At 43.9% G+C, this 21,862-nt stretch overlaps 4 protein-coding genes across 4 annotated transcripts, besides 2 other annotated features; 2 read left to right on the top strand and 2 right to left on the bottom strand.

Annotated features, from left to right (window-relative positions):
• The first annotated feature begins 9,117 nt into the window (after nucleotides 1-9,117).
• Nucleotides 9,118-9,140: a sequence feature (Short protein (N7477_008921, KAJ5666473.1) was converted to a misc_feature.).
• Nucleotides 9,141-9,545: 405 nt separating this feature from the next.
• Nucleotides 9,546-9,588: a sequence feature (Short protein (N7477_008921, KAJ5666473.1) was converted to a misc_feature.).
• A 2,662-nt stretch (nucleotides 9,589-12,250) lies between these two features.
• N7477_008920 (erythromycin esterase-domain-containing protein) lies at nucleotides 12,251-13,606 on the bottom strand (the record flags this gene model as incomplete). The annotated part of the gene is made up of 1 exon (XM_056970583.1): nucleotides 12,251-13,606. The coding sequence occupies one exon, from the start codon at nucleotides 13,604-13,606 to the stop codon at nucleotides 12,251-12,253; it is 1,356 nt and encodes a 451-aa protein (XP_056820615.1).
• A 4,204-nt stretch (nucleotides 13,607-17,810) lies between these two features.
• gprI (putative cAMP receptor (Car4)) lies at nucleotides 17,811-19,055 on the bottom strand (the record flags this gene model as incomplete). Its single annotated transcript, XM_056970582.1, has 3 exons — nucleotides 17,811-18,476; nucleotides 18,544-18,745; nucleotides 18,799-19,055. The coding sequence occupies 3 exons, from the start codon at nucleotides 19,053-19,055 to the stop codon at nucleotides 17,811-17,813; spliced, it is 1,125 nt and encodes a 374-aa protein (XP_056820614.1).
• A 1,039-nt stretch (nucleotides 19,056-20,094) lies between these two features.
• Nucleotides 20,095-20,535, top strand: N7477_008918 (uncharacterized protein; the record flags this gene model as incomplete). The annotated part of the gene is made up of 2 exons (XM_056970581.1): nucleotides 20,095-20,200; nucleotides 20,231-20,535. The coding sequence occupies 2 exons, from the start codon at nucleotides 20,095-20,097 to the stop codon at nucleotides 20,533-20,535; spliced, it is 411 nt and encodes a 136-aa protein (XP_056820613.1).
• Nucleotides 20,536-20,553: 18 nt separating this feature from the next.
• N7477_008917 (uncharacterized protein) lies at nucleotides 20,554-21,193 on the top strand (the record flags this gene model as incomplete). Its single annotated transcript, XM_056970580.1, has 2 exons — nucleotides 20,554-20,637; nucleotides 20,705-21,193. Coding segments are annotated over 2 exons (573 nt in total), but the record flags the coding sequence as incomplete, so codon positions are not given.
• Nucleotides 21,194-21,862: the final 669 nt, after the last annotated feature.

The following is a 21,862-nucleotide window of genomic DNA, read 5'->3' as shown; positions in this document are numbered from 1 at the left end:
TATTAACACTATTCTATATTCCACTATAATACAGCAGGGTGGCCTAGTGAACAGGCCTAACAGTCAACAAAGGTTCATCTCGGTCGAAAATAACGTGACTACAGTTATGCCACCGGCAAAAATAACAGTTTTGTATACGACTGACTACCACGTCGGTATTGCACTTATAGCTAATAGCAATAATAGTAAAATTATTATTCTTAGCCTTTTAGGTAGCCAAAAGGCCTTAGGAACCAGAGTAATTATGCTTCGTTTTTCGAAAGTCCTTCGTGGTATGTCTTCGCTAGACTTATATAGCTAGTCCACGGAATACTGGGTCTTAGACTCGGTCGTGATCGATGCAAAGTCAATTGAAGAGACAGACTTACTGACTGAAGCAATCCGGACGGGACATAGCGACACAAAGGCTCATATTTGCCTTAGTCTTCTAGTAACTATATTTGGGCCGTTATTTAACACGCTTATGTCGAATTATAATGCAAACGTAGCCTGCTTCTATCTCTTAACTGGATATATCTGGATAGCTGCTGCCGTGGACTCGAAGCTTATAATAGAGTAAGGGGTTCCTTCTCACGTTACCGATAATTATATTCTCTCGATATTCAAGGAAATGAACGGAAAATCGTGGTTAGTCGAGGCGAAGCTTATATTCCGGTTAGGAAATTCGCCTAGAATAAAGGCAGCTATCCTTATTAAGCTATTGGGTATCGCAGATATATATATCACGTTCGCCCATAAACCTATTGTGCACTTATAGAGGAAGTCGACATAATGGCCTTAACACTTATATAGTCATTATTCTATTTTGTTCCTTTCTGAGGCTTATGCTAGGCTTTTTTAGCTAAGCAAAGGTCTCTATTCTATAGTGGCCTCTAAGGTTATTTTTAGATATGTCACGGAGCTTAGACGTCCTCCTAAAAGCTGCGTTACAGATTAAAAAACGGTTCGTCGTCTATTTTATTCCCGTATATTTCCACCTCTGAATGTGAGACAAAATCTTTCTTAAAAACAGATCAATCCCTCGCTATATTCTTTTAGTCTCAAAGTATACTAATAAAGAAAGATACCTATGATTCCTTTGTATTAATTTATATAGTCCCGTTTATTAACTATTTATTGAAAGTTGTTTTATCACTGAGACCTAGCTAAACTATATCTATGGCAACTAAATCACGAGGCTTAGCACTCCTCTGAACTACGTGTTAGAAAAGCCCAAAGGGTGATACGCTATCGTAGATATTTGGAGCTATAGGGACCACTCTTGGACCAGAGGTTGCATATTTAACGTTGAATTGTTAACTATATCGGATGCAACTAAAAATATCAATAAAAAAAATCTTCAATATCAACATTTTATCATCCTCGAGGTTTTATTGAGGCACGGCTGCAATTATTCCTTTGCCACGGACTTTACCGATGAGATCTGATCACTCCCTCGTGATTCATTAATGTTATTACACTTAACTGCTTATCACTCTGCCCACAAAGATTAATACTGTATGGCAGAGAACTGAATGAAAAGACGGTGTGGGTGGCGTATAAATAGTAAGCGTAAGACCCCGAAGACTAAATTACTCGCTCTGTCGTCCGAATCCGGACTAAGAATTAGTTAACTTTCTGATGCGGATTCTATAGATCAAGACAGTCTTATCGCCGACGAAGCAAATAAGTAGCTTCATCGTGAGCTACGACAAAGCGGACAAAGTGCGGGCGTGGCGACTTAGCTAGCACAGCAAACGATCCGAATTGCGATTTCACTTGCCTACGTGAAGGACTAGAACACCGCCAATACGTTCCGCGAGCTGTATTAAAATCGGTATATAATAATATCCTATGTTAGATGTCCACTGAGACGAAGCAGGAAAGATACTATTCTGCAGAGATTCTAGCTCTACCGATTGGGTCTTAAGCCGTTTTTTAAAGAGAAGAAGGATTGTTTCTTAATTGTCGTCCTAGCTGCCTCGGTTAAACAGGGCTAGCGGCAAGTTCTGGGATTTATTAGTTACGAAGAAAAGATCGGCAGGGTCATCTTAGCTAATACCTATATATAACTGCCTGTCGAGTCTCTTATTATGGGACTTATATCCGAGAATAACTATGACCACTTAGCAGATTCCTATGGTGAGGGTCTGAAGGTGGCTGCATTAGCTATCCGTCGAAAAGGGTATAAGGTGACTATGGTAGCAAACCACTGCAATTAGCGTTTAGGCTTATATAGGCTGTATTAGTCTCTTTGCTATATTATCACTCCTTCCGAAAGATAAGCGCCGCGATCCGTAGGGAGTTAGCTAACGATATTGCGAGCTTAAAATCCCAGATTAATCGAGATGTTACGGTGGTAATTAGAGCTAGATATACTAATTTAAGTTAACCGGAGTCATCTGAGACATTCTTTGGATAGCTATAAGTTACGCCCGATATTCGAGGGCTTACCTATCTATCCTCGATTATTAACACCCCCGACGGAGATTTGCTTCTTGACCCACAGTTTTAAGAAAAGATTTTTCTATATAGGCTTCTGTTACCTATATCTATCTCCGGGGGTAAGGTCTTTAAGTCTGGTTATAATTTTGCTCTGGGTAAGTTCAGCCGCGATCGACAAAGACTGGCTGCTAAGCGCAGATCTGGTGCGGCAGATATAGGAGAGTGCCCTGTACCTATATAAAGAAATCCTTCTTCTAATCTATGTCAATCTCCTCCGGAACTTTCCGTGCGTCGCTAATGTCGAATAAGCCGACAGTCTTCTAGGGCTATCTACGAAAGCCCGCATTTGGAAATATATACTATAAGCTTCACAGCAAAAACTCTTTTTTTTACAGTAAAATGTGAAGTGCGTAGGTCAGTGAGATATTTTTCTGGCTAACGCGCCGCTAACTGACGTCGGACAGTCTATAGGAATAATACGAGAATCCACTAGGAAAAAGCCGACGAGACTTCCCGACAGCCTTTAGAGTCTGCTGCGTTCGGTCTCGCCCATCCGGACTATCGAGGAGGAGTAACGGGAGTGTTTCAGGGATGCCAAGATCTGTGCCTTGCCTAGGTCCGTTTTTGCAAGAACAATAGATAGGGCTTTAAGAGCCTGCCCAGTACCTATTAAAGGCAACAAAAGATATCAGAGTGCTCTACGTTAACGGCTTAACAGGAAAACTTAATTTATTCTATGGTGCCGAGAGCAGCACCTTAAAAATCCACCTTTGATAGTTGGACTTTGATAACGTACACTAAGAAACCTCGTGCCGGATATTGTTCCCAAACAATATAGGTAGAAAATATACACCCTATTTCTGCGGTTATATCGTGGAAGAACTCTTAGCTCTGTCTATTTCTTTAGTTCTTGAAGTATCCTCGTTATTGCGGGTCACCGAGATATAATATATACGTCAGATCAGACGCTTACTTCGGTTTTTGCCGCATAATATTATAATTAGCTCCCTTCTAGGAGGTCTGTAGGTTATATAAGAAGATAACGAGGCTAAATTATTTCGAAAGCTTAATAACTTTAGAGCAGGCTACCGAGTGGTTCTCTATATAGAGCAGTGTACTAGTGTAAGAGCGGGGCTTCTTTAATTGGACATAGGTGAGTCTGCCAGTCTACTAGCGCACGCGGGTGGATATAAAGCTAAATTGCATCTAGTTTTGACCAAAGTAGCTTTCGCACTATATAGGTGCCGTCAGCAAGTTATTCTTCAAACGCACCGATAGTGTGTCTTTGCTAATATAGATATCTCTGCCAAGTACTACGCGATAATCTGTCTGAACAAAAGGTCGGCGATCTATAGTCTCCCTTCTGAATTAATATTTCATAGACTATAAGGACGAACTCGGTCTAGTATCGCGCAGTCTTGCTCAGGTTCGTTTTATGGATCGCCAACTCGAGCATGGGACTCTATTTGATATAAATAGACTTTCCACTTCAAATCCAGCTTTATATCTTTTAGCAATGGAGCGACAGAGATATGGATCGGATCAATTGATATTCCATCAACCTAAAGCCCAAGATAAAATGGCGGAAGCTGTCACATATACTTCCAATGAACAAGTGCGGCGAACATTTGCTGGGTTCGACCTCTTCCGGCGCGGTCGCCTGTGAGGCCCGTTTTTAGGCTATAAGATGTCGTTACACAATCGCGCTTCCGAAGAAGCACCACGCGAAATCACGCATGTTATAATAGATAAGGATTTCGAGGATAAGTGAATTTATTGCCTATATCTTTATCTAGCCTACTATCTATAGAGACGAAAATCAACCACGCTAGCTCGATAATGTAGCTCTTCGCCACTATACAATGCCTGGAAATAATACTTGCTACTTTAGCGCAGGGAGAAAAACTAATAATCGTTTCTAGAAACGTAACGTCTTTATCGCCATTCACATTTCGCTCTGGCGAAGGCGGATTAATCGACGAAGTGGGGCAGGAACTTATGCTAGCCTAGCCGATCGACGAACACTATCTTAGGCGGCCGGCGCTACGGAGCCCCGGTGACGCCGCCTTAGCTCACGTGGCTAGGCGAGCAGCACTCTAGCCCGGGGAGGGTCAATTAAGGGCGGAATAATGCCTATATTAGATAGAATATTTGCGATAGTCTCGACGGAACTTTCTTCGGGCGAGGGCGAGGGGCCTCTGGGTCCACGGTATAGGGCATAGAAGGCGGTCTCGGTTCGACTAAAATATATTAGTAATCCGAAGCCCGGACAGGATTATAAACTTACTATATACAGTATGATATACCGTGCCCGGTCTCGCGCTTTTCTAGCCACTCTTATATATAAGTAAGGTGAGCCAGCCCTTTACACCTAATATAGCGTAAGACCACGTATTTATCGACGCGATTCTTATCCTCGGCTAAGCAGAACAGGTAGTAGATATTATCTAAGTCGTGGCTACGAGTGACCTTCTAGAGTATAAAGTCTTGCCCGCCAGCCTAGGTAGAAAGAGTTAGCAAAAGAATAGCCGGTTAAGCCGCAGTCACGCGCTATAGAATATTATTCGCTCGTAGTATCGCGGCCATAATATAGGGATAAGCCGGTCGACTAACTCGCTCGGCTAGCCTAGAGCTAGTCCAAAAACGGGCCGGCGAGGCTTCGCGGTCGCTATAATAATCGCTATATTAATTAACGAGTCGATAGGCCCGGTCCGATTCCGAAGGGCCTTATCTGCAAGCGGATCGTATCTGGCGCGGGACGGCCGGTGCAGGAGGCGAACTTATAGTGTCCGCGGTAGCACCATATGCCTGAGCCTAGTTCCGAATAGCTACTTCGTACCACTATTAGCCTATCCGGTTAGCCTACCGATCCCGGTGCTATCGCTTACAGAGGAAGCTTTTGGCGATCTCGCGGAGTGAGGCTTACAGTGCTACTAACCTAAATAGGATCCTAGAAAGGTCGGTTATCTTTTAATTGCCTTAGTTAATATCTTTAGTTTTGACTAAGTTCTTATACGGTATTCCGTTTGCCGTGATACTATAACAAAGACTACGTTAGCTAAGTGGCCTAATCTCTATCTCACAGATCACTAATAGGTCCTAAAGGGTTAAAGATAGTATTGGTGCTATACGGGTGGAGAGAGTATAAAGAGAAGGAAGTACATTCGGTGAAGTGATCGCAGTTTATCCTAGCCAGACTTTGCAGTGCCCACCCCTAGCTTTATAGACCTTCTAGCAGCGTTTATATATACTAATATTCTAAGTAGCTAATAGTAGGTCATATCACAGATTATTCCTCTGGCAATATATAAGGACACGAGCCTTACAGGACCAGAGCTAATAAGTAACGTGCGGACGGGTGATATTACAGGTTAAATATGCTGTTACGCAATAGCTCTTACAAATTATGCCAAAAATAATAAGATACTTAGGCTATACTATTATATAGCTCCCAGTTTTGTGAACAGAGGTAGGAATCCTTGAACCGAGAATACAGACAGACCAATCGCCTAGCGCGAGTAATCAGAGTAGAAGACAATCATCGCCTAGGAGCTGCTCACGTGCTCCTAGAGCCTCTTAGGGCGCTCCCAGGACTGAAATCGCTCCCGGGGTCTTTCATAGTGATCCTAGCACTTTATATATTATTTCCAGGCGCTTTATTGTTACCTTCCAGGGTACCTGCGCTGCATTGTCCAAAATGGATGGTTTATAGCATCGAAGAGCACAACAATTCTGTCTTGCAGAATCCTATAAAACCCTGGCTTCTATCCCACAATAGTCTTATGCTGCGCTAGCAAATCCTATCACCTTAATCCACCTCTTCCCAGAATGGACTGTGAACTATCCTGCGCTCTGCATATGAGCTAAGCGCTTTTGGCCTTCGCATAATCTTGCCAAAACGTATACTACACACTACAGCCAATGCTATTGAATTAAAATATGTATTGGAATATAGACCAAGGCTACATAGAAAGATCTATCCTTATATTCAACATATAAGATCAGATATTGAACACGTGACCAGATTTTTCTTCTATCAAAATGATATTTTGACCACTTCTGATTCTGGTCCGCGGCCCTCCCCCGAACGATAGGCGGGACTATTTTCCTTCAGAGATAAATGGTCCGCCTTCAGGCATGAATGGTCCGTTCCTTCGGGGGTGCCTTCGGGCATATCTTGCCCGCGGACTTCGACCATGGTCTTCGAACCTCGGTGAACAGACTTCGACCCTCAGTCCCCTTAAGGATAGGCGGACCACTTTCCCTTAGGGATAAAATGGTCTACCTTTGGGCATGCACAGCCTGATACTGCGGGGAAGCTTTCGGGGTGGCTTAAACCGTCGATCCTTGACATCATTCTTTTGGCTTTTCTTCGGTTCCCTTCTTTTGCCACCTTTATTATGTTGCTGCCTAGTATTTGTATGTCATTCTAGACGTCATTTCTAGACTATTTTAGCCTATAAATATGTCCTTCTTTTCTAGCAGAAAGAATCAAGTCAGTTCTACTTTCCTGAAGTCATTTTCCACTTTCCACTGTGGTTTTGTCTTCGTTTAGGCTATATCGGCTTATAGTCTATCCTTTGACCTTTGACCTTCTACCTTTGTCTGGCACTGACTGACCCAGCCGGACTAAGGTTGATCCCACGGACTTAAGGGGCCACGATCTGCTTCGTGGTAGCTTTCCCCTTATATCCCAACAATATGTATACCATAACTGTCTTCTTTTGCATTCGGTAGCCAAGACTAACAATATACTATTAGCAAAGAAGGCTTAGCTCGATTGTCCCGCCGACGTTAACGCGTTATTCCGCGGAATAACTCCAATCATAACGGCATTAAAACACTCTGCTACTAAGGTGCTAAAATTCTTATTGTAAGCGCTAAAGGTAAACATTAACGTCCAAAACAAAGCTCAGGAGAGCGCTTTATAGTATACTATTAAGTATAGTACCTACCGTACTCTTCTGGAGATAGTAGTTACCTATCCGGGCATTAGGGTAGACCTAAGACACAGATAAGGTCGAACGGCGCTCTACCGAGTAGTCTGGGCGGGTAGGATTAAACTCGTGTAGGTGTTACTTTCTTATAGTAGCGATCTTAATACTAAAGATAATCGCGGCCACTCGCTATAGGACTAGGTATACTATAGTAACCGGTCTTCTATAAAGAGAATATTCAGAAGGGAATCTAACTCTAGGTTCTCTTTCGATCTCGGTCTTATCTACTACGATCACCTACCCCTTTATTAAGCTATATCTTATAGTTCGATAGATTCTATATAGCTACTGCTAGAACAAAAAGATATAGACCTCGAAGCTTACGATTAGGACGGCAATACACCGCTCTATCTTGCGGTCCGGAGCTAAAGCTAGGAAGCGATAGATTTACTGCTAAGCTATTGAGATATTAGGGTAAATTACAAAGATAAGAATAGTAACACGCCGCTCTAGTTATCTATATACCTATTATTGGAATATAGACCAATGCTACATAGAAAGATCTATCCTTATATTCAACATATAAGACCAGGATTGTATTGATCACGTGACCAGATGTTTCCTTCTATCAAAATGATATTTTGACCACTTCTGATTCTGGTCCGCGGCCCTCTCCCGAATGATAGGCAGGACCATTTTCCTTCAGAGGTAAATGGTCCGCCTTTAGACATGAATAGTCCGTTCCTTCGGAGGTGCCTTCGGGCATATCTTGCCCGCGGACTTCGACCATGGTCTTCGAACCTCGGTGAACAGACTTCGACCCTCAGTTCCCTCAAGGATAGGCGGACCACTTTCCCTTAGGGATAAAATGGTCCACCTTTGGGTATGCATAACCAGATACTGCGGGGAAGCTTTCGGGGTGGCTTAAACCGTCGATCCTTGACATCATTCTTTTGGCTTTTCTTCGGTTCCCTTCTTTGCCACCTTTATTATGTTGCTGTCTAGTATTTGTATGTTATTCTAGAGCGTCATTTCTAGGCTATTTTAGCCTATAAATATGTCCTTCTTTTCTAGCAGAAAGAATTAAGTCAGTTCTACTTTCCTGAAGTCATTGTCCACTTTCCAAATAGTCATCTCTACCTTCTTCCTTTGATCCTCAGGACGGTGGTTCTGTCTTCGTTTAGGCTATATCTGCTTATAGTCTATCCTACGACCTTTGACCTTCTTCCTTTGTCTGGCACCGACTGACCTGGCCGGACTAAGGTTGATCCCACGGACTTAAGGGGCCACGATCTGCTTCGTGGTAGCTTTACCCTTTTAGTCCAACATTATGCTTACTATCTGTACGAATTTCTAGGTTCGCTATCTTGCTATTTATATTAATATAAGCCCGCAGCGTCGCGAAGCCTTCTATAATCTTTAGCCTAATAAGCTACAGCTTATGCCTATCTAGGACGTACGAACACGATAGAACTCGATATATCTTATACTTCGCTGGGCTAAGAGACTCTAAGCTACTTTCGATACCTTTTACTCGCAGTACGACTAACCTTATTTTGCACTTAGCGCAGAAGAGTAGCGATAAATCGACTACCTCCTATTTATCCTATAGCCCTTCTATAAATATATAACTATCGTTTATACGACTAAAGACTTAAGTATTCACTTAGTCTTTAGTTTCTATAATAAGCTTTTTAATTATCTTAAAAAGTCTATTCGTTAACTCTAGCGAAAGAAGGTTACGTGGAAGTAGCTTATGCTTTCCTCACTAAAGGCGGCGTAAGAGAAGCTATTAAAATACTATAGTATAATAGATAGTGTGAAAGGCGACCTTTATACTATTAGTACGATCTTAGCGCCCGCGAATAAGCTATAGTTCTTTTTAATAAAGGACTAGGAGTCGGACGACCTAGAAAAGGACTAAAAAAGAATTTACCGCGAGAGTCTTAAGTCTTTCTTTAGGTCGTACGACGAGCGTCTTCCGTAAGATAGGCTATAATTAGATAGCTAATTATTAATAACGACAATAATAGATACGGATTTAATATTTAAAGTCTTATAATAATTACTACCTCCGTAACACGATAAGCTTATAAGATATCTTAAAAGTCGTACGTTCTTCCCCTCTTTCTTACTAGACTACACTAAATCCTCCTTTTAGTAACCGTACGAGGCTCCCCTTAGATATTCTGGAAAGGGTATAAACGCGAGTTTCCCGTACTTATAAGCCTTACGTGGGATATAATATCGATTCTAGTAACTGGAGTAGGGGTAGAACGCCTCTTTAATTCTGCCCGGGATATCTATTATTATCGACGAGGCTCATTAAAGCCAAAGATAATTCGTGATATTATACTCTGAATATATATAATAAGATTTAACCTTTATAAGCAGAAGTGGCTTATCCTATAAGAGTATCTCTTGTATTAAGAGATTATAGCGATAGCTAAGGCTAATAAAACCTAGGACGAATCTTTTAATCTAATTAGTGATACTAAGGAGGACAACGTATAGGCTTAGGATAGGGAGTCGCTTTCACAATCTTTTACGACGATAGTTGATCTTAAAGGGATAGAGATTATAGATTATAATAAGGATAATAACGACGATGCTAACCTTCCTCTACCTAATACCTAATAGCGTGTATTTAGTAGGAAGCGTAAGCGCTCAAAGCTACTTAATGGCTACGTACTTAGGTCTCAATGATTTATTATTTATTCTGTATACTAATCTAATTATACGACGTTTTTCTCTGACTTCAAAAAGCCTAATACTATAGCTAAAGAAGCCTATTTCTGACAGCCGTCAGAATCTACTTATGCCGTAGCTCCTAGTCCCTAACACCTTTTTCTGACAGCCGTTAGAAAAGCTAACGCTTTAGCAAAATAACCCCTAAATGATAACGGCCGTCAGAAAATAGAACTACTCAGTATTAAAAATTACAAATGAATACATAGAAAAACCCCCGGAATCCGTATAACTTATGCATAAACGAGTAAGTCACGTTTTCTACCTGTTTGTCCTGTTTGTGGACCCTGAGGGTCCGGAGGGTCACCCGCGGGTGAGTGCCAGGTCTAGTAAGGCATACCCGAGGGCATACCCGAAGAAACAGACTATTAATGCTTAAAGACGGACTATTTACCCCTAAAGGAAAATAGTCCCGCCTATCCTTTGGGGGGTCGATGGACCATTGCCCAGTCGGACGCGGGCCAAAATCAAAAGTGGTCAGAACCTCATTTTAGTGCAGAAAAAGTTTGGTCATGTGATCGATGTTTGGTCTTATATGTTGAATATAAGGATAGATTTTTCTATGTAGTATTATCCTATATTCTAATAATATTTATTGGAATATAGACCAATGCTACATAGAAAGATCTATCCTTATATTCAACATATAAGACCAGATTGTATTGATCACGTGACCAGATTTTTTCTTCTATCAAAATGATATTTTGACCACTTCTGATTCTGGTCCGCGGCCCTTCCCCGAACGATAGGCGGGACTATTTTCCTTCAGAGGTAAATGGTCCGCCTTCAGGCATGAATGGTCCGTTCCTTCGGAGGTGCCTTCGGGCATATCTTGCCTGCGGACTTCGACCATGGTCTTCGAACCTCGGTGAACAGACTTTGACCCTCGGTCCCCTCATGGATAGGCGGACCGCTTTCCCTTTCAGGATAAAATGGTCCACCTTTGGGCATGCATAACCTGATACTGCGGGGAAGCTTTCGGGGTGGCTTAAACCGTCGATCCTTGACATCATTCTTTTGGCTTTTCTTCGGTTCCCTTCTTTGCCACCTTCATTATGTTGCTGCCTAGTGTTTATACGTCATTTGTAAGATATTCTAGACATCATTTCTAGGCTATTCTAGCCTATAAATATATCCTTCTTTTCTAGCAGAAAGAATCAAGTCAGTTCTACTTTCCTGAAGTCATTTTCCACTTTCCAAAAGTCATCTCTACCTTCTTCCTTTGATTCTTAGGACTGTGGTTCTGCCTTCGTTTAGGCTATATCGGCTTATAGTCTATCCTACGACCTTTGACCTTCTACCTTTGTCTGGCACCGACTGACCTGGCCGGACTAAGGTTAATCCCACGGACTTAAGGGGCCACGATCTGCTTCGTGGTAGCTTTCCCCTTATATCCTAACAATATTTAAATCTAAAATGTACAGCAGTCAATTATTCTAGCAAACCCTAACTCTATACTAAAGGATACTAACTAAAATGCAGTCAATTTAACCGCAGTTCACCCCATGGGATAGGCACTAGAACTACCGGTTCTTAAGATTTAGATCGGTCTAATCATAGTGTAGTATAGCCCGGGCTATCTCCTAGTTTCTATTCCGCGTGGCTATACAAAGCGCAGTGTTGTGAATCGTCCTCGTTGGCTGGTTGATCTGCAGACGTTCGCCCTACTGAATCGAGAGACGCACCGCTTCTAGCTGGTCCCTTTCTACGGCCTAACAAATCGGCGGGTCTTCTAACCTGCTGGCGTTGATGTCCACGCGGCCCGTGTTCATAAGCACCTTCATCGCGTTGACGCGTCCGTGCGCACACGCGAGGGCAAATGCGGGCGCGATCCACAGCGAACGTCTCCTATTGGTCGAGCTTAATTGTTGACAGGTCACGTGCCCACCCAGATCACTAGGATGTTTGCGGGCGAACTCGAACTTTCGAGGGTTGCTGCAGGCGACCGTGTTTACCTTTTTGTGTCTTTTGTTGACGCGTCTACCCGTACGCGTTTCTATTCTCTCTATGTTTGTGACGTTCGTGCATGAATGCCCTTATGTCTTAGCAAATTTCCTTTCTTATTGTTTCATTTCTTTGTTTACATTGCTTGTACCATAATTATCACGAATTAGGGATTTGAAGGCTCTCAAGAATTTAAATCATAATCCAAACGGATAAGTACTCTCCTTTCCCAACCCTGTTATTGGTTCATGTTTTTCCAACGGTTGTACAGCTTGTGTACAATCAAACCATACATACGAATCGAACTGATTGGACAGGTCAGCCGCCGAATAGTGAGACAGCCTCTCCGTCTCAGGTTTGTATATTACACCAATGAACCTTTCGAGCCTGTCAGGTTCCTCTCTCAACGCACGCGCCAATTTCGAATCAACACAATCCTGTCGCAAATCGAGCAGGAAACTCGGAATCCCGGTCTCATGGGCTATGTATTCCCAACTATCTTGTCGTGATGGTAAGACTGTCATTTCTTGCATGTCTTCATCCCATTCATGTGCTGCCGCCACAGTGCCTGTGTGTGTCCCACACCCTAAGAGAGCAACATTTTCGCGGCCGAATTTTTCACGACATAGCTGGCCGATGTTGACTTCTTTGCGCTTGGTTCCCATGCTGGTATATCGTGCATCGCCACAGTGGGAGTTGTGAGCCCATACCACGGACTTTACGGCCTTGTTTCCTGACGATTTATGTTGAATGATCCGATTTAAGGTCTCGAACATATGTGCATCACGCAAGTTCCAAGATGACGCCGAGTTGTAGTACATGGCTTTGTAATACCTCTCAGCGTCACGCACCAGGTGCGCATTCTGCGCAGTACTATGGTATTCCTCGCCATCTTGTGCATGTTTTGCATATTTCAGACGGCTTATCAGAAGTTCGCATAGCATGTGCACAACACTTTGCTCACAATCTGTCATACCAGACAGGGCTGCTAGCCCATATGCCGTGGGATCATCCACCCATCTTTCAAGACAACTATAGCGTTGGCGCGCAGTTTGGCCAGCAGCTGGATCAACGTGGTCAAGGTAGTTGATTACTGCTTGGATTGACGCGCCCATGCTGTAAAGGTCGAGCCCATAGAATCCAACTTTCTGATCATCCGGCTTGCCAATATTACGACTGTGCATCCACTCAACTAGTTCTTGCATTTCGCGGTTTCGCCACATCCATGTCGGAAAGCGTGTAAAAGGATCATAGCCTTTCGGGTGGCCTCCAATGTGGGATTTGGACCCGGGACGCTGGCGCACATAACGGTCGATTACCTCTGCGTCTGGCCAGTCAGCCTCAACCGCAACTACGGTGAAGCCGTGATGATCGATCAGGCGTTTGGTGATTTCTGCTCGAGCGGCGTAGAATTCTGATGTTCCGTGGCTACCGTCACCGAGAAGAACGACCTTAAATTTACCCAGATTATCGAAGTACGAGCCAAAGCCGGAGCTATTGATAGGAGGTAAAGGGCGAGCAGTGGCAGCAAATAATTCCTTTATATGTGACATTGTGAACAGGATGAGTATCTCGAACTGGGCCATATGGGTTTTGCTGACTTGTATCTATATACTAGAAATCAGTACAAATTTAGGCGCCGATTTCAACAGATCTCGTGGTATATGAAATCATTTGCAAATTAATAATCGTCACGGTGACTTCATTTTGATGACAACAAGCCGGAAAATCTAAACCTTCCACACGCCACATTTTATTTCGCCGCCAACATCACGCCTGGCATAAATCATTTAATTGTAAGCATGCAACTCATATGTCCGCTTCCTGCCGTGCAATCCATTCTGAAAATTGCCTTGACCAATAGCTATATCACTGGTTCGTGACCCACATAAACCCGCAATAATACAACCATCATACACATGCCACCATCATACACATGCCACAAGACTTATCGTCACCTGATTATCCAGTTCCAGGGTACGATTAGGGCTAGACCTGTCTACGCCACGCGATACCAGCTTTGGCTTTTTTTTTTTGTTTCCGCCCGAGATGCTCAAATTGTCGTATATAAAGTTATATGTGGGTCTATGTAGTATCTCCAGTTCAACGAGAAAGCCCAATGATGAACAGACCAGCCTCCGGATCCAGTGAAGATACGCATCTGCCTTTGCCGGCTTTATATGGTATCCTCATTATATTTGCTGCCCTTATAATTTTGTGTGTGTCTTTCTGCAGTCTCTCGATATCAACTAATGAATTACATGTAATAGAGCGTTCTGGAACACCAGCACTGTGTGCTCTCCGACGCCATATACAGAAACGTTAACTGTCTGCCACCTCTCAACTGAAGATTACAGATCCCAAAGACTGGCAAAATTCGAGCAAGCGGCGTCCAAAAAACCACTAATCGTATGGTGGGCATCCGTGCAAACTGAGCAGGATAGTTTAAAGAACTTTGATCGCGCATTCAACTGGTAAATTTCTTAAACACTTAAGTCTACATAAGTTAAGCAAATGTTGATACTAAATTAGTCCCATTTGTCTCGATGTGGTCTCAAAATCACAATTAATTCACACGCTACCATGCCGCCACGGATTCCACGATCATTGTCTTCAACAATGGATTCTTGTCGGTCATAATAATTGTCCTTTATGTCTCAGGTCATTGTTTCAGGTTGACTATATGGTTTGAAATTGATACCAGTATATTAAATTTCAATGCCATCTAGATCGAACAAAGAGTCATCTTTGGAAACCTAACGCCACGCAAATGAATGTCAAGAGACCGACCCATGGGAAGTGAGATAATTAACGTGTGAGGTAATTAACATACACCATTAAATTAGCCAGAAAGTCCATTTTCTCCTTGCTGTGGGTTTGAGATGATGGGGATCTCCATAGGACAGACACCATCTTTCAGGTTTGCATGGGGGCCTACTCGGTTGATGGCCGCTGGACAGTTGAAAGTTCGTTGGAAGCCTCCTCTGGACCTCTCCCATACTCTCCGCGAATCCATGTCCGATATGGATTCGCGCTCACTATGAAACTTTGCATTCAGGCAATATTTTCTTGGATTACAATGTCTAAATCTATCTGTTGAGCCATATTACTGACCCATCCTCCCATCATGGCCAGCTGATACCCGCCATCTACTGGGCTGAGTACGTGCCAATCCTAACCGCTCAATTCGCTGGCTTCATCTCATTGTTGTTTTCTACATGTACCGAATGGTCGTAAGTATCCCCTCTTGCTACAAAACAGACAAAACCCCCCTATCTACGCCTACATGAGGATTGCAGCACAACTCCCTGATGACAAAGGATGCCGAGCCTGACTAAAATATGCCCTCGTCTACTAGTCCCCCCAACGGCCCATGGGACTCGTTGGATCGGAAACATGGCAGATACTTAGTTTCTCTCCAATAAACGCTTTTGAGTTTATACATGAGCCTGCACATCTATCTATGCGCTGTACAGGACCTTAATAAGTCATTTCGAGAAAGAGAGCAGCGATTGTTTCCATGATACATGCCCATAGCTCCCTGCACAACATAAAGAAGTGCTAAGTAGCTCATCATAGTCCCCAAGCTTAGTAATTTCCTGCCTTTGGGGATTTGATGTTAGCCGATATAACGTCACACATATCAGTCATATTCAAATGGATATACTTCAGACGCTATTCCATTACCAAATTCGGAAATGCTTCCTTACTTCGCGTTAACACCAATTGGTTATGGATGGAGAAAACACGGTACAATGAAGAACAAATCATCAACAGAGATACATTCGCACATTGTTGTATCTGACCAGAAGTCTCCCTGATAAGGTCAAGTCATTTCCCTGGCTTGCAATTTTTGAGAGACACCGTCAATCTTTCTATTACAATTCTGAACCACACGGCTCATCAAGAAGGAATTGTCATCATTGCGCTCTAAGCAAATATGTTTTTCTGCTATATTAAACGGAAGCCATAACGAAGACCTGGATTTTGGTGGTCTCTTTATTGCGTAATATGTAGCTGGGGGAAAGTCCGTTGAGGTTTCAGGCGTGGCTTTTCCATTTGCGTATACCCCTTGAGAATCGGACATATCACTGATAGATTGTTACGAATCAACTGGGAATCCAGTGAACGGATTGACATGTATTGTCACATGATACTCTAGTCTAGACCTAGATCAAAGAACTGTGGACGTCATCTAGAACGGGATGACTTCATTCTGACCAGGTAACGCAAGAGGCGCACCTCTGGGGAAGGGGAGAGTGACATAATCAACAACTGTAGCTATCAGAATATCGAGGACTAAAGCATGCACCTTCACCCTGGTGGATTCTGGACTCAGCCGCCACTAGCCACATCTGCTGGGACCGGAGCTGCTTCGGATGATCAAGATCAGCGAGCCGAAACTGTAAGACTCTTGGGGCGTTTGCCCGGTTTCCGTTCGCGGAGGCTCTGAAAACAATTAGCCTTAAGACTTTATGAGCTAGAAATGGTCGAACTTAACCCCACTGCCGCCGTGGCGGACCGAGGCTTTTTCGACGATCGAAACTAAAACAGATAGAGAAATTCAATGGAATGGGCTGAGGCTGCACGGTCTAGCTCGGACATCGTCGTAAACTCTGACGCATCAGGATACTAAGGTCACTTATACGCTGCAGCCGCGGTGCTCGCCGACTCGCTAAAAACAACTGAGAAAGTACAGATGTAAGTCGCATCTATGAACCGATGTTCAGTGCATGCCACTGAAGCGATTGGAATTCTATACGCTATTAACATCATTAACAAGATCGCCCTCCAACGTCGGAGATTAACTGGAGTGCGAGTGAGATTTACCACCATTCTCAGCGACAGTATGTCGGCGCTACAAGCAATCCAGTCATCAGGGAACAAATCTGGGTAGCAGTTTATCTACGCTATTGTACAGGTAGCCAGAAATACCCAGACTCACGGCGTCGCTGTCCGACTCTGCAGTAGATACCCGAACATTGCGAAGCACCCAGAAACGACGCTACGGATCAACTCGCTAAAGAGGCGGCCATACTCGGCAAAACCCACCAATTTTCCATATTGCTATCACGCAAGATGGCCCACATTAGAAATGGAATCTACGCCTATTGGGAGAGGAAATGAAGAGAGTCATAGGATGGCGACTACCTCGCAAAATCGACAATGCTTTACCGACTAAATACACAAGACAGCTCCACGGATCCCTACCAAGAAATCGAGCGTATCTACTGTCGCAACTGCGAGGGGGACATTTCCGGTTGTCAACATATACAAAGGCCGTCCGCTTCCGTCGACCCTGTTGGAAGGACCTGGAGAAGGAAGGAGAGGTAACTCGATAATGCTTCACGTGTCATGACGGTGGAGGCTGTCCTGGACTTTGCGAATGCTTCATAGCGATTTCGAATCCGCGCGCCATGAGGGCAAAACATCAAGAACGGCGACGAGGCCACGGCAGGCCCCAACGAGGCTCTAATTTCGTTCAGGGAGGGGGTACACGACATGTGAACATACAGCGATATATATAGTTGTGGTAGCCTGAATATCGCTTTTTGCAAGAGGTCAGGGTAAGTGACATTAACGAACCAACCAACTGTAAACGAAATCAATGATTCGAGACATTAAGTTGCAACAATGCAGGTATCTTGATAGATCATCGATCTGCAACGTAGAAAGATCTCCGCCTAATCTATATCTTAGACACTCCTACTATAAACTAATGGCGCTGTCACTTGCCCTTGTAGCACGTCTCCTTCCTTAAGTGTGCCTTCTCCGCCCTTTCACACCCATAGTGATAAAGATTACTGCGTTCCAGAATCCACGTAGAGAACTCAAGATAGCTGTAGCCAGCAGAAGTGAGTATGATGCATAGGCAGGGTGGTAAAAAGAGCGAACGCGGAAGATGGTTGGCGGGATCCACGTCGATAACAAGACTAAGAAGAAAAGTGACGGAATGATGATATATTGTCTTAATGACAAGCTCCGTTGCCTCGGAGGCTCAGATTGCATATGACTCGGTGGTCGAGGCGTGGAAGTCCGTTCTATACCAAGCTGGATTGTGATTTGTTGTGGATTTGGAGCGTTTATAGCTTCATTAAGGGACTGAGGCTCAACGGTTGTAGTGAGAGTGTTCGTGGTACCAGTACTGACGATTCTGTCCGAGGGCTGGGAACTGGTGGATGCTGAAGAAAGGGAGCCGTAATCGTCCGAGGTCAATTTGATGTCGCTACGCACTACCCAGATCTTAATGCCAACAATACCATAGATAATTATGATAACAGCGATAGTAAGCCTGTTCATAGTAGTCAATGTTGAACGATCGATGGAAGGAAATGTGGTCTTGAACGACGGGCCATACCATATAGGTACATAAAAGAGGAGAAGACGGACGAGCGTCCACTTAGAGCTTATTGAACACCAGATCTGCAAGAAAAATCCGTTTGTTAATGAATTGCGTCTTCTTCTTCTTCCGAGCATACATAATACTCACGATTACACCAGCATACATCGGGCCTCTTGCAGGAGTGTGAATGAAGAGAAAGATCAAGGCAGGAATGAATGTGAAGACGGCAATTGCCATGACGTACTTAATCTCACATTGTTGCAGTGCACGGCCATCGAATTGATGAAAGACCGCAAGGTAGACGTCTAACGCCATGGCCAGAGTCCAAAGTACATCTGCGAGTGGAAACCTAGATGACTAGTCAATAAGGTCGTGTATCAGAATCTTGAATTGCAGACTTACACTTGTAGCACAAAACCTTGGAACTGGCATAGTGACGAAGTATCTCCTGCATCAGGCCCGCTCACAGATATCATGGTCCCGACGCATCCGATTAGGTCACAAAAAGCAGCGTAGAAGATGATTCGATGGATCGGACTGCGAAAGGCCCTCGCAAAGGAGAAGACACCAAAGATTGTGAATACACCTAGGACTGAAAAAGCAGATGAGACCCGTGCGGCGAGGGCTATCATGTCGTGCTCCTCTTGAGATAGCGACATCGCGAAGGGCAATGCCTTTGCGGTGGAATTTTGACGCCAAAATTGACCTCAGTTTGATGAGAAGTCGGAGCCATCACGATATGTGGACTAGAGGCGATAGACTGCCTAATTCTAAATTACCAATTGCGTTGTTGCGTGATGGGAACTCTTTTGCCCCCCGATGACGCAATGACGCGGCCGGAGCGATTAGACCGGCAGAACCCGCAGGACCCATTGGGGCCCCGATTGGGTCACAAACAATGCAATGCAAACATCAGATAACCCCGTGACTTTGTAACTTTTTTGGAGCACTACCTTCCCAGGCTCACGTAATGCCGAGTACAATCTCACTTAGTCAGCTTATTGTTGGTTAGTTGGGCTGGCCCTCCAGCATGGAAATGTACACCGATATTCTCTCCTGGTCACGTGCTCCGGTTCAATGTGGCTACTATAGGACTGCCAATTTGGGCTCCAGGGTCATTATCTCGGCTGTCAGGCAGGCATAATCGCACAGTTACGGACGGTAGCCCCTAAATCCCTCTCCTAAAATATAAATCGATAATCCCTGCTAGTGCGTAGGTAACGAATTATCTAATACTTAATATTAGGGTTTATTAATATTAGTGATAGTACGGTCGGGCGAGACCCTATCAAAAAACTCGTCTACTTTGAATCCCTATAACTACCCTTAGGAATCGTGGGATAGGCTTTAAAAACGGGGAAATTCTAAATAAATAGTAAAACTATTACTAGCGAAAATCTAGATAGAATAAACCGATAGGAACCTAATTATAGTCAACTTTAAAACTTAATTACAGTCAAGTTATTGGGGAAACCCTACCGCTATACTAACGGATGCTAACTAAATTGCAGTCAAGTTCACTGCAATTACCCCTAGACCTGGCCGGAGGGTCTAAGGTCCGGACCCTCCACCCTCCAAGAGACCCTCATTGAGGGTCCCTTTTTGCATAAGCGTGCATAAATAAAGACAGCATTCTTTAGTAGGTATTTCTTTGATTAATTCTCCCTTACATCCAGTTTTTAACAGAGCTAATTAATCATGTCACAAAGTCAGCACTCTGACTTCGCATCCTCTCTTTATGATGACGAGATAGACAATCTAAGCTATCTTGCCGCATCAAACCCCCCAGCCACTCCATCTGGTAGTCACTATACGCTTAATGCCTCCGACTAAGACTTTCTCCGACCTCTCCGACCGGTAGTCCCCTCCTCTTTCACGCGCGTTGGACCCGACCGAAGGAAGGCCTTTGTTCTCTATGAGAAAATGATACATAATGACTGGGTGGAATGGTGGTTAGAGACTGATTATGGGAGAAAGAGTAAGATCAATTGGGACTCAACCCGACATGCGCAGATTTGGAGCCACTTTAAACAGGTTGCACATAGTCTAGATGGCGCACCAAAGGTAATATGCGAACGATGTGGAGCTATTCTTGAGCATCCATATACAGTCAACCTAAGGTCAAAGGGCCGGGTATAATACCATGGAACATCAACAATGCAGAAACATCTTAAGATAGCTGCGTGTTTAAAAGGCGAGCGAGGAAAGGTGAACGAGATTACAAAGTTTCTAAAGACTGGGGTATGCCATTTTTTTTGGCCGAAATATGCTTTTGAATTCATAACTAATGTATTTTGGATCATACTAGAGAGAGCCTTTAGACAATACGCCTTTTTCGCAAGAATCGTGGGAAGAAGACCTCCTCCAGTTCTTAACACTCAATCGGCTTCCACTTCATCTTATTGAGCATCCATCATTCCATCGTATCATTTCTCGGGCTCGCTGCGCTCCAATGCTACCAATAATCCCCTCTGCCGATACAATCCGTCGCCGACTAAGCAGCACCGTTAAAGACCGGCAAGAGAGCATACTTCGGACACTACCAGTTGGCTCAAGGATATCGATTGCACTTGATTGCCGGACGTCTCCTTTCTCGCAGGCGTTTATGGCAATCACAGGCTATTTTATTGATGCTGATTGGGCATACCGCGAGGTGCTGCTTGGATTTAAGCCTCTTCATGGTTCGCATATAGGTGCGAATCTAAGCGGTGTGCTCCTTCAAACTCTGATAGAGCATAACCTTGAAGGCCGAGTCTTTGGGATCACAACGGATAATGCGTCGAATAATAAGACATTAGTTGAGACTCTCCAGCAGTCTATCGGATGATGTTATTATCACTCGGATTCCATGCCTTGCTTATGTCATCCAGCTCAGTCTTAACGTGGTCGGTAAGCGAGTGAGCCATGTAAGCGAGTGAGCCACCCAACCACTTTTTCTCTATATCTTGACACTTTTATCAACCACAACGCCTTTATATTGATTAATCTCTAGCTTTACATGAATTCCTCTTATGTCCGATCTGTCCGCAATTAGTATATTGGGGTGGACGCCGCGTCTTCGGTGCTAGTGTGTCCCACGGTAATAGGCTTGGTGGAGCTAGTATTACTTGAGGGGGCGCCTTATGAGCTTCCTCGAGCTCTAATGCTTCTCGTACGGATAGACCGTCATCGTAGGCCATCTATCTAGTCTTACGAGTACGCTTTTGCCTTTACGTAGCGTTTGCGGCACGTAGCTGCTTATTTTCTTGCTCCAGAAGTATACCGTTTTGTATTACGATCTGATAGCCTTTGATAAGCTAGTTTAACGCGGTTTGTGAAGGCGATAGCGGACTTTTTGAGCGTCGTTTTAAGAAAGCTTTAATAGAAGATACTTGCTTTAAAAGCTCGTCGATATTCGCGGGCGTATGTGGGTAAAACGCGCTTGATTGACTACCGCGGCTTGCGGGAGGTGTTAGTGTCCGAAGTT

The sequence above is a fragment of the Penicillium maclennaniae genome, assembly GCF_028827695.1.
Source record: "Penicillium maclennaniae strain IBT 15551 chromosome Unknown utg000007l:1.0-4884863.0:1.0-4888362.0, whole genome shotgun sequence".
Taxonomy (NCBI): domain Eukaryota; kingdom Fungi; phylum Ascomycota; class Eurotiomycetes; order Eurotiales; family Aspergillaceae; genus Penicillium; species Penicillium maclennaniae.
The sequence above is the reverse complement of the archived record's forward strand: the minus strand, read 5'-3'. Positions and strand labels throughout refer to the sequence as shown.